Here is a 13247-nt window from a genome sequence, read left to right as displayed (position 1 = left end):
CTGCAACCAACATAATTTAGGATGTGTTAACCAACAACATCTTCTTCTTTTCATTATTCTATTAACATTGTACAATTTTTCAATTACATTTTGAGAAAAATTCAACTCGATTTTTCTTCATCTGTAAAAAGTGCAGTTGACTTTTACTCCAGGTTGCCACTTTTGATTTTACTTCAGGGCAAAAACTTTCATTATTTTAGTAAGTTGATTTTTCTGACAGTGCATAATGTTTTGTCATGTGTATTGAGGAGTAAGTCAGGTGTCAATTTAATTTATATGCCACAACAAAATATCTTTATTATACTAGAGGAAACACACAGACTGCCTTAGAAAACAAAAGTCCACACAATTTATTCAGGTTTAGTTACACATCAAGAGCAGCAAATAATTAAACAATCTTTCAGATACATCTGTTTTTCTCATAGCGCTTCATAATCATAAAAATAGAAATCACATAATGTATAAATATCTGTAATACCATGTGTATATTTCCAACTCACAATCCACCTTTGTCTTTACAAACACTTCAGCAAAAAGTAATTGCAAAACGCTCCACGTGGACAGTCACACATTTTGCCGATTCTTGAGCCTTTTCTGATGGCGCATTGCTCTCCAACGTCGCACTGATGTGAAAGCAAATCGTAAGTGTTAGATAACTCACTGTCAGCGTTTTGTGAATAAAGGTAGATAGTAAATGTGTGATTTGAATCTAGACAAAATCCGTTCTATTATTATGGAAATAAAGTGTTATAAAATTCTGTGTTGTGCTACTCACTGTAGGAACGCGTCCAAACTTCTTTTCCCAAAGTGAGATGCGTTTACTCTGCAGTTTCTCCAGAACGTCATGCAAAGCCCCCAGCTGTGAACAGTAATTAATCAATCAAAAGTAAGTGTCATTAAATTGCTTTTTGAGAAGGGAGAAACATTTGTTTTCTATACGCGAAGAGAATTACGCAATACTTACGAGCTGCTTTTCGTTGGTCAGATTCGGGTCCTTTGGGTAAAACTCCCTCAAAGCTCTCGTTTCTAAGTCAGATTCGTTGTCAAAGTCCATTTCAGCACCTTGAATGCAGGAAAGCAGCACAGCGCATGCCATCGCTGTCGTCCAGAGTTTGGAGCTCTCCATGGTCACAGCCAAGATTGAACGCGTCCTCTGCACTGCGATTCAAGTGAACACTCGCTTCCCGCGGTCCAATCACCTTATATCTGCTCCAGTGACACACCACTCACATCGGTCCCTTTTTTGCTCCACCTTACACATTGATTTTTGCCCATGCGTAAAAAGGACGCAGACGATGACTCATTGCGTAAAGCTCCCGAGTTTATGTCCAAAACAAGACAGAACTACGCCTGAAGGGGATTTAGGCTGGTAACTGTTTTGCATATTATTATTGTATATGATTCTGCTTTTTCATATAGTGTTTGGCTATGTTAAAATACCGGTATGAAACTGATTTTTTGAAACGGGACAAGGTGTCACTGTTTATTTCTGAAATCACTTTCTGTATAGCCACATATCTAAAAAAAAACAAAAAAAAACGTTTAAAGTATTTCCACCATCATTGCACAGGAAGAAGATACAGTTCATTTAACACGTTGACTTTTTTAAGCATGTTTAAACCACAATGGTACAATTATGGTAATTACCACAATGGTAAAATTTACTGGTAAAATTATGATTCACACTTAAGATTAGGCCTAACTATTAACTATGACTTTTTCCTCAAAACTCCTAATTACTGCTATAATTAGTTTAGAAATGCTGGTTAAATTTAGGAATTGCGTAGGATTAAGGGATGTAGAATGGTCATGAAGAATAAGGCATTAATATGTGCTTTATAAGTACTAATAAACAGCCAATATGCTAGTAATATAATAAGCAACTAGTTAATAGTGAGATTTGGACCCTAAACTAAAGTTTTACCAAATTATGAAATAGCTCAAAAATTAAACCATTCTTAGCTGGTTTTCTGGTCTCACATCCTGGCCATCTGAAAAGTGGCCAGAGTGCTTTAGAACCAAAGTTTAAGATTTAATCAGGTTTTGGAACAAAAACAGCTAAATGTGATATTTAAACCATGTGACTATTTACCCAACCTGGTATGAAAATACTGTTGTCCTGAGAACATATTTCAACCTTTCAGCATATCCTAAGGTGGTTTTATTGTATTCACTTATTACAAAAAAATATTAATATGTAAAAAGTTAAATTCGTATAACTAATAGAAACCAACATGCAAAACCACTAATCTCATAAATCCCTATGTGACAACCTGCCCCGCTCTCCCCTATATGCCCTCAACCCACTGTTTTTGTAATGTAAATATAAAATGGTCCTCTTTTTAAATATATTCAAATGATATGTTATATAACAACATTATTGTCATCCCACACTAGTTTAGCATGACCATAATACTTATTTTTAGTAATGGAAAAATATACACAAAGATGATGAAGCTTAAGTGTTCCTCCATACCAGCTGTCCTACTTGCATTCATCTCTAGTTTGTCTGCTTTTTGTGAAGCAGCATGCACAGTCTTTATTGAACGTCCAAAAGGAACATCAATAGCTTGCCAGAAAGAAAACCTGCAAAAGACCAGGACAAAGAGAAACTGAATGGTCCTCCTTTCTTAATGCTATTTTTCTTAAATGCACACAAGAAAGAAGTAAGTTATTTTCTCTGGCCAAAAAATTCACCATAGAAGATTTTTTGTAATTTTTTGTTGATTAATCCTATTCTAGGCACAGAAAGTGTTGTTTTGTTGTTTCCTGCTGATTAATGCAAAGCCAAGCCTCACTTTGATCCGGTCTCAGTTGCTTCATGAGGATCTTTTGTCGGTTAGAGGCAGGAATCAAACCGGGTCCGTCTGACTGCTCTGTGGGCTGCATGAGTCATATCATTCCAATTACTACATGTATTATTGCCTGTCAGAAACTTGTCCTTCTGCACGGTTACCTGTTTATTAATACGACCACTGTCGGGGTAGTTTTGCTCACCACTCACGTCAAATGAGCTCTATTTTAATTTCCTTCCGAGAAAAAATATTCAATTTTGTGCAGGCAGATAGTTCATACGCATAAGCACGCATGTCAGTGGTTTAACACCAGCAAAATGTTTCACTTTTCACGGTCATTATTTGCATAAAATTTCTCCACACTGCTAAAATAAGGTCCTGAGGGTGTCGTTCCTGTCAAAACAGTGTAGACCATTTTTGAAGAGATGATTACCAGATAGGACAGGATTGCCATAGGGTGTCAAATCCAGAACAAGTGTGAGAATGGCTGAGAGGAATATAACTTAAAATACACACTGTCAGTTGCAGTAACTTGTGCATAAGTTTTGCTGTTGTCCATGCAGACTTCATACACAGTTTGACTTGACAGTTTTCAAATGGTAGTTTGCTGTAATCTTTCAATGTGGTGAAGGTTCGCCACCCTCTAATAGGGTTTGTCTCCGATTTAAGTTGAGGAAATTACATATCTTCTGCCAAACAGCCTATACAACAAAGAAAGCCTGACATCTTTTAATAATAAACTCTCACCTTAAAGTTCCCATTAAGATTATTGGACTATAGAAAACCTTCCTAAGCTACTGAAGGAGGTTGTTTATATGCAGCAAAGAGGAAGATGGGTTTTGTCCTTTGAAGGCAAATCTCAAAGACGATGCAGGAGTGTTGTGTGGGTGAGATAGGAATTCATTATCTTCCTGACTTATCTAAGTATTCCTCCGAATTCTGAGATCCTGGCTCATTTGTTTGGTTCAAAGATGTTTGTGATCTCCTTTGGCGGGCATGTTGATGACCTCTCACCTTTTTTCTACCGGCTGAATCCTCTTGAGAGAGTCGAGTTACTGGAAAGACCTTTGGAATTGATTTTGTGTGGGTGTGTGATTTCTCTTTTCCTTCAGGTGATCAAGTTAAGTGCATTACAGCCTTATTGCCTCTCAATTGTTAAAAAATTAAAAGTAAATTAACATCTGACATACTTGAGTCTTATTTTCACACCATGAAGATTTTGACTCCTTTTGATTTATCATAGCATTGATATAAAGCAGAACATCGGATCCCAAATTCCTTTAATTTTTCTTGATTTTCAATATATTTCCATCACTTACAGAATTTATTCTGGAGTATATCTCTCTTTTTTCATTTATTGAAGATATTCTGCCAGTCATCAGCAGTTGTTATATACAAAACAATCTAAGATGAAAAAAATAAAAATAAAATGTTATTATACACTAATAATATCAGTCTGTGCATTAATAGAGGATATTTTGCACTAAATCCCCACTATCGCTAATACTGCTTCAGAGCGATATTTGAAGCTGAGCATATGCCATCATTCATCACGTTCAGGAACATATGCCCCAAAATTGCGAGAATTTGAGGAAAAAATTAACATTTTTGGTCAAGTGCAAAAACTGTCTCTTGTTTGTTGAACTGAAGGCAGTCAGAGCCGTGATGATATTCTGAACAGCATTCTTGCTTCTGTGATATTGCTTCATTGAACATGGTTAATAAAAGCTTTGTTGTAGCTCAAACAGGATCACAGGTTTGATTCCTAGGGACAGCAAAAACTACGATCAACGCAGCACGTTTCACGATTTGCAGCACGTTTCTGTATTTGGTTGCGTTGTGAGTATTTGCAGTGCATTTCTGTATTTGGTTGCATTGTGAGTATTTGCAATGCGTTTCTGTATTTGGTTGGGATGTGAGTATTTGCAGCGCATTTCTGTATTTGGTTGCGTTGTGAGTATTTGCAGTGCGTTTCTGTATTTGGTTGCATTGTGAGTATTTGTAGTGCATTTCTGTATTTGGTTGCATTGTGAGTATTTGCGATGCGTTTCTGTATTTGGTTGGGATGTGAGTATTTGCAGTGCGTTTCTGTATTTGGTTGCATTGTGAGTATTTGTAGTGCATTTCTGTATTTGGTTGCATTGTGAGTATTTGCGATGCGTTTCTGTATTTGGTTGGGATGTGAGTATTTGCAGTGCGTTTCTGTATTTGGTTGCGTTGTGAGTATTTGCAGTGTGTTTCTGTTTTTGGTTGGTTGTGAGTATTTGCAGCGTTTTTCTGTATTTGGTTGCATTGTGAGTATTTGTAGCTTGTTTCTATATTTAGTTTCATTGTGAGTATTTGCAGCTCGTTTCTATATTTAGTTGCGTTGTGAGTATTTGCAGTGCGTTTCTGTATTTGGTTGCGTTGTGAGTATTTGCAGCACGTTTCTGTATTTGGTTGCAATGTGAGTATCTGCAGCGTGTTTCTGTATTTGGTTGCATTGTGAGTATTTGCAGCTCGTTTCTATATTTAGTTTCGTTGTGAGTATTTGCAGTGCATTTCTGTATTTGGTTGCATTGTGAGTATTTGCAATGCGTTTCTGTATTTGGTTGCGTTGTGAGTATTTGCAGTGCGTTTCTGTATTTGGTTGCGTTGTGAGTATTTGCAACACGTTTCTGTATTTGGTTGCATTGTGAGTATCTGCAGCGCGTTTCTGTATTTGGTTGCATTGTGAGTATTTGCAATGCGTTTCTGTATTTGGTTGCGTTGTGAGTATTTGCAGCTCGTTTCTATATTTGGTTGCAATGTGAGTATTTGCAGTGAGTTTCTGTATTTGGTTGTGTTGTGAGTATTTGCAGCACGTTTCTGTATTTGGCTGCATTGTGAGTATTTGCAATGCGTTTCTGTATTTGGTTGCATTGTGAGTATTTGTAGCTTGTTTCTATATTTAGTTGCATTGTGAGTATTTTCAGCTTGTTTCTATATTTAGTTGCGTTGTGAGTATTTGCAGTGCGTTTCTGTATTTGGTTGCAATGTTAGTATTTGCAGTGAGTTTCTGTATTTGGTTGTGTTGTGAGTATTTGCAGTGCGTTTCTGTATTTGGTTGCAATGTGAGTATTTGCAGTGAGTTTCTGTATTTGGTTGCGATGTGAGTATTTGCAGCTTGTTTCTGTATTTGGTTGCGATGTGAGTATTTGCAGCACGTTTCTGTACTTGGTTGTGTTGTGAGTATTTGCAGTGCATTTCTGTATTTGGTTGCATTGTGAGTATTTGCAGCTTGTTTCTGTATTTGGTTGCGATGTGAGTATTTGCAGCTTGTTTCTGTATTTGGTTGCGATGTGAGTATTTGCAGCACGTTTCTGTACTTGGTTGTGTTGTGAGTATTTGCAGCGCGTTTCTGTATTTGGTTGCATTGTGAGTATTTGCAATGCGTTTCTGTATTTGGTTGCATTGTGAGTATTTGTAGCTTGTTTCTATATTTAGTTGCGTTGTGAGTATTTGCAGTGCGTTTCTGTATTTGGTTGCATTGTGAGTATTTGCAATGCGTTTCTGTATTTGGTTGTGATGTGAGTATTTGCAGCTTGTTTCTGTATTTGGTTGTGATGTGAGTATTTGCAGCTTGTTTCTGTATTTGGTTGTGATGTGAGTATTTGTAGCTTGTTTCTGTATTTGGTTGCGATGTGAGTATTTGCAGTGCATTTCTGTATTTGGTTGCGTTGTGAGTATTTGAAGCACATGTGTTGTCAAACTGATGAAGATGTTTTCTTTATTTGCTAGTGTTTTTTTCTATTTGCATGTGTTTTCTTAAGTTGCAGCGCATTGAGCTCACTCGGCCACTGTAAAAAACTGATAAAAATGTAAATGTGTACCTTGAATGTAATGTTGCTTTAGATAAAAATATCTGTCAAATACATAAATGTAAATGAAAAAGGATAACAAAGAAATCATGTAGTTTCAGGAGCTTCAGCATAGCAACAGGGGGACACGCTAACCCAGAGAGAGGAAGAGCTGTGTCTGAACTGTCAATTACTCTGAGGGCTACAACACTTTACCAGTAGCCAGAGGTCCCTTGTTAGCGCCAGACCTTCATTTGTCAACGCACAAAACAGACTCCCCATTATGTCAGAGGGAGGGAATCAATTCCGAGACCCAAAACACAAGCCAAACATGCTTCAGACAGCCTTTAGATCCTAAAACACAAAAAATGAAGCTGATAAACGGGACCCGAGTCAGTTAATCAAGTTGCGAAGTGGCCAGTGGGCAATATTAGATGTCAGCATGGCTAGAGACAGAATCAGGTCACCTCATTGTGCAGCAAAGATTATCTCATGTGTCAGTGACGGCCACACTCCAGTCCACTGATTGCATCAGTCATTAAGATAACAGCAGCAGATGTGCCTGTTAGTGTGCTTCCTTAACAGATGCATCCATCAATGTCCTGGGTATCCTACAAGACACGACACGCTCAAGATCTGTCAAAGAAAAGCACCGCCATATACTCAAGAATCCCTAAAGCTGTTATTAATACGCAAGCTGAGCCTATTTGTACTGAGCGGACCCATCTCACCTCTATCATAAACACTGGCTAGAGAGCAGATGAGATGGTCAAGCACAAAGCAAAAGAGCAGTTCGAGTGTTTCGGGGTCTCGATGAGGTAAAGAATGATAAACAAGAGGCAAAAAGGACGAGCAGATAGGAACGAGCTTGTTTGATTGCAAAGTCTGTCTTTGACCTGTCATACCTAAGGAGAAGATTAAAGGGAAAAAAGTACACAGAGCAAAGCAAAGGGTACAATACGCTTCTTTAAATAACACTGCGCAACATTCTGTTCCTGCTGAGGGTTTCGGTAGGGGATCTTGTTCGCAGATGTAATCATCTGTCTTTTGATATTTTTTTCATGTTCCTGTTTAAGTTGATGAATAATTAAACCCTACTCCTGATGCCCTTGAAGCATGGACAAGAATCATTTTCTTTAATGGGATTGACAGTTGTCTTGTTTAAACGTTTGTTCTTAACTGACATTGTCACATGCATGCTGCATTGGTTTGATTTGTTCCACCCAATCGTCCTAAATTAAGTTCAAAGACAGAAAGTGAAAGCTTTTCTACATCCACTCCTTTCTGTTTGGGGCCAAAACATCAGTGATGTATTCACAAAATAGTTAGAAAGGCAGTCCGCACATACCGGGGTCCACGGTCTGAGATGTTGTGCGTCATTGTGAGGTAATTAGGGGTCTCTGAAAAATCTGTCTCAACTCTGCCCTGCCTACAAAGCTTTATTTATTCTGACGAGGGGTTTCTTATCTCCCTAATTGCACTGTATAGCTATCGTGATGTTAAGCTTTATAATATTGCTTAACGACTCTACTTCCATTCCACCCACTCTCTTCAAATCCATTTTTAGACAAAAGCTTCACATCTTTAAGCTAACGCCAACATAACAGAATAAAGCGGGCTGAAAAGGACAGTAATAAGGCAATTCATTCAAAGGAAGAACTTTAGGTGACTTCTGCGGCAAATATTTAGAGAGGAATTCTTCTCTTCAAGAAAACTGCTGTGTCAGAGACCTTTTACAATCACGAACATATTTGTATGGACCTTTTAAAAGAATTACTGGCACATATAGAATTTTTGGGTAAAAATGTCAAGTTATTTATTATTTAAATCATTATTTAAGAGTTAATGCTAATTTCTACATTTACAAATACATTTTTAAAATCAAAAACTGTATCTGTTAACATTAGTTAATGAACTGTGAACTAACATGAACAAACAATGCAACAAACAATAACATTAACTAACATTATCTTTATAATCAATAATGTAAAATATTTATGACAATAATGAATGTTTTATATATATATTCTGTATATATGGTGAGCAGTGAATATATTATACATAATATATAATTTATAGCTTTTCCTCGCATTACATGTATTAACAGATTCTCAGACCCAGCGAATTCTGTGGATGGAGAGAAGTTACATAATGTCTGTCTTATAGTCTGCTGTGTATTTTTTTTAATAAATAAATATTTTAAGTAAAAGAGTAGTTTAATGTTTAACGTGTTCAGTCCATAAGATTTTCTCTCAGACAGAACCAGCGAGCCTCAATGGCCTCTTCTGAAAGCAAAGTTCCTGTCATTTTCACTGCAGCAGCCAAGAAGAAATACAGGACATGTTTGGGTGGCTCGTCAGAGAGGGAAGATGACCTGCAAGATACAAAGAGGACAGAATGATGAGTGTCAGCCGAGCAGCTTTAGATAGATTGCACGTATCTCTGGAAGTGACTCAAGCTGTTCATTAACCCTGCACACAAGTGTCACACAAAGCAACACGTCCTTTCCGACAGTAAATTGAGTTTCCATCATCCAATGAGCATTTATTTGAAAAACAAGCGCTTCTTCATTTTGCCAGCCTCCTCCACCAGCTCCACGTAATTACACAGCATAAATAATTAAAGAAGTGAGCTGATTATTGCAGACTTAATGACTCACTCAGTCTCTCACTAACTGCTTCCTTGCACTGAGGACTGACAAAGCCTGTGTTATCTTCCCTGCTGGAATGTCTCGCTTCTGATATTTGCAATTTCTTAATTATACGTTTTATGGAATTCTGAGACAGATATCAGATCTCAGCTGTATTTGCTTTTCCACTCATTTAATATCATATTGGTTAAAATTCTGGATGACTTTACTCAACCCAAATCTCATTAAGTTCTTAGCTTATAAAGGAGGATGTAATATCTTTGTTTTTGAAATTATTGATGAGCATTTTAGACATTATGAATCTGACCTAGTAAAAGGGACTATATGCCTACTGTATAAAATAAGTAATTGTAAACTCAGTGTTCATAATAAAACAAACAATGCCATCTAGTGTTCAATGAAAATAACAAATTATAAAAAATAAAAAAAACAATGGTTGTTTTTGATATCATTATGAGGACAAACTACTTCACTAAACGTTATTTAGCCTATCTTGAATTAAGTAATAAGGGAAACAATATATTGAAAAATGTGACTAGCCTACAAAATGTTCAATTCTTCTAACACACCCACATGCTCTTAAAGGGTTAGTTCACCCAAAAATGAAAATTCTGTCAGTAATTACTCACCCTCATGTTGTTCCAACCCCGTAAGACTTTCGTTCATCTTCGGAACACAAATTAAGATATTTTTGATTAAATCTGAGAGCTGGCTCACTCCTCCATAGGCTTCTAAGACATTATAACTTGCTGGCCCAGAAAATGTATTAAAGACATCGTTAATATAGTCCAAGTGACTCCAGTGGCTCAATCTTAAGTTTATAAAGTGACGAGAATACCATTTGTGCGCAAAAACAAACAAAAATAACGACTTTATTCCACTTTTCATTTCCTTCTCTCTGGGCCTCGAGTCTTTTCACGTAGTGTTTAAGCGTAGCGCGTCTGTGTTGCACGTCACCACGTAGGCTCACTATTGGCCGACGCTGGTCATGTGTGTCATACGTGGTGACGTGCACAGACGTTCATTTTTGGGTGAACTAACCCTTTAAGGTCACCACAAAATCAAAATTGGCTATTCTTTTTTTGTGGAACATTGCAGTATTTGTTATAAATGATATCCGTGAACATCATTATTAAAAAAAAAAAATTGATGGTAGTCTTTAATCAAATGAATCTCCACTACCCATTGCTTCTCTTCTCTTCTCTTCTCTTCTCTTCTCTTCTCTTCTCTTCTCTTCTCTTCTCTTCTCTTCTCTTCTCTTCTCTTCTCTTCTCTTCTCTTCTCTTCTCTTCTCTTCTCTTCTCTTCTCTTCTCAAAATTGTTCATACTTGTTTCCAAGTCAGCTCAGATTGCACAGGTGACAGCTGCACTGACTGTTGATAACAACAATAGATGGAAACAATCAGAGAGGAAGAGGAGGAAGAGTAAGAGGTGGTAGACAAGGAAGAAGAGGATGTGAAAGAACAAGGATCTTCTTTTTTTTGCACTTTTTTGAGTGTACCGTAAAATGCTTTTCATTTAGAGTTTTCTTTGACCTTTTGGGTTTTTGCATTTGAGCTACGCGTATTTTTACAGTATGCAACTGCCGAATATACAGACATTCGATACTACACAATATTCAATACAATAATATACTTGCAGTACACACTATATTCACCTTACATGCACTGTACTTGTACCTGTAATTTGATGGCTTTAAACAGAATGATCGGACAGAATATCTCTTCACTGTCAGTGATATAATTCAGAGACGAATCCTCACCAGTGATCGCAGATGTAGCTGTAGAGAAAAGGAAACAAGGACAAAAAAATGGCTTCAAAAGGAAGAGAGCACACTTTCTCATAATGCCATTCATTTCATAATACAAAAGTGAAATACTTTGAAAAACTTTCAGTCCACGTCATTCCACATGTCAGAAACACTGTCTGAAAAAGATCAAATGCAGGTGTTACTGAGGGTGGACAGTCATCCCGCATCTGTCACAGCAGGACTCAAATGAGCCGGACACCCTCAGAAACCAATTACCGCTCTGATCTTCATATTCAGCGGATATCTGTGCTAGAACTAGAATATTTTTAGTTATCTGTTGCAGAATGTTTTAATGTTCATTACTGTCTTGTTGAAAGTTTATTTGATTACATATTTTTATTCTTATTTATTTTACGAATTCTGGTATCTTCCCATCACAGTTTTTACTGTGTATATTAATATTTATTCTGTGAAGAGGATTGGGTTTAAATTGTAGTTAGCTGAGAGTTCCCACTCAACATTTCCTATCCAAATAATAAAAACAAAGAAAAAATGTTTAATTAGTATTAGTATTTTCTCAATAAAGAATAGAGCAGGCACTACTAGCACACCACAGCTGAAACCCTTTCACTTTGGTGAGGTAGTGTGTGTGTAAAGAACCCAAACGCAAATGAGAACTGCTTTATTTACAAGATATTCAATGAGAACTTGTGTGATTTTCATTGAACTGTTGTGTTATTAGGTCTCCCATTTCTTTTAGCTGATGCAATGTATTATAGATGTTGGCTTCTATGTGGCAACAATACACACATATCTGAGGAAACAAAGAATGTACTTTTGAGTCATTTTCACGTTGTATCAAACAGCCCTTGGTAACTTACCTAAGAAATTGTGCATTGAAATATTGATGCTGAGGTCTGGTAATTATCCCTTTTTTGCAGCTCACAGGTAGTTTAGTAATATTACAGACATATTTTCCAACACTAAAGCTCCTGTCATAATAAAAGTGATGAAAAAATAAAAAAAATAACAAAAACACAAGACATGCATCTCTAAAGACATTAACTGTATCACTCGGACCATTTAATCAGATTGCCAGAAATGTTATGAGCCATAAACATGCTGAAACCAAATAATAACCCCAGTCATTATGGGTTCATTTAAACATTGTAATTAGCATGTCAGATTAAATCAAATAGCAAGTCTTACTGTTTATATTAAATGTCTTATACAATCAAACTGTAAATGTAGGCCATAAATGAATAAAATCCAATTTCCAAATAAGATAACCATTTTAGTACATAACAGCCAGCTTTTTTCAACACGTGCCCTAAATTAATATTAATGTCTGTCATTGTACAGTAACGTACATTTAAATACATTAAAGGCATATATTAACGTCAAGTCCTGAAAAAAATCCTTCACCCGCAGGAAAACTGAGGTACAAAACAATATATTTTTATATATTATTATTCAGTGAAACATTGGAACAATGAATAATTCAGTGGTTTGGCCTCATGACTAACAGGTTAAACATATTTACTTAGGGGTCAATTAAGTGCCAGAGTGTGTGTGTATAACACTGGACAGCTAAATAATGCACCGCTGAATCTCAAGGGGACACTAAACCGACCGATTTCAAGAAATGGACCAGAAAGTTGCACTCTCAACTACCAATGTATCGACCGTGCTCTTTCTCAGGGGAAACATTCACACTGCAGTCTTGTTATAGAGCCTCATTTAAGTCATACAGCTGAATGCAAGAATGTAATGTGTAAATCATGACATCCAGCATTGAAGAACAGCTCATAATCTTCAAATGAAGGCCTATCCATTTCGTAGCTCTTTTTACTTTACATCCTATTTCACAGCTGTGGGTCTTTCATAATAACTGCATCTGGATGTATTCCATTCAGTGTTGGATTCCGCACTTTATTTGTGACAGGCATCAGCGCAGAAAACATATTTTGTGTATTTCAGCAGGAATTATATTTCAATAGGAAAGTCAGATTGTACCTATACTGTATATCTGGCACGTGATACCAATCTAATCTTATACAATATGCTTTTTATCATTCCTCAGAGGACGTCATTCTTTCTCTAGATCAATGAGGACAGGGCATAGATCACACAGACAACTTTACAATTGAACCCCTGGGTTTTACCCTGACTGACTGTAATCAAGAGAGACTAAACCCAAACATAATGGCCTGGATGCCCTCATGAACTGAGAT

General features: G+C 36.7%; 1 protein-coding gene across 1 annotated transcript; it reads right to left on the bottom strand.

Moving 5' to 3' along the window:
- Window positions 1–328: 328 nt before the first annotated feature.
- cart3 (cocaine- and amphetamine-regulated transcript 3) lies at window positions 329–1187 on the bottom strand. The gene is made up of 3 exons (XM_084405241.1): window positions 965–1187; window positions 776–859; window positions 329–623 (listed from the first exon to the last, which is right to left on the bottom strand). Exons 1-3 carry the CDS (start codon window positions 1124–1126, stop codon window positions 516–518), a joined length of 354 nt encoding a protein of 117 aa, XP_084261367.1. The 5' UTR covers window positions 1127–1187; the 3' UTR covers window positions 329–515.
- Window positions 1188–13247: the final 12060 nt, after the last annotated feature.

This window comes from Rutilus rutilus, assembly GCF_951802725.1.
Source record: "Rutilus rutilus genome assembly, chromosome: 3".
Lineage (NCBI taxonomy): Eukaryota > Metazoa > Chordata > Actinopteri > Cypriniformes > Leuciscidae > Rutilus > Rutilus rutilus.
Note: the sequence above shows the minus strand (reverse complement) of the source record. Positions and strands in the feature narration are given on the sequence as shown.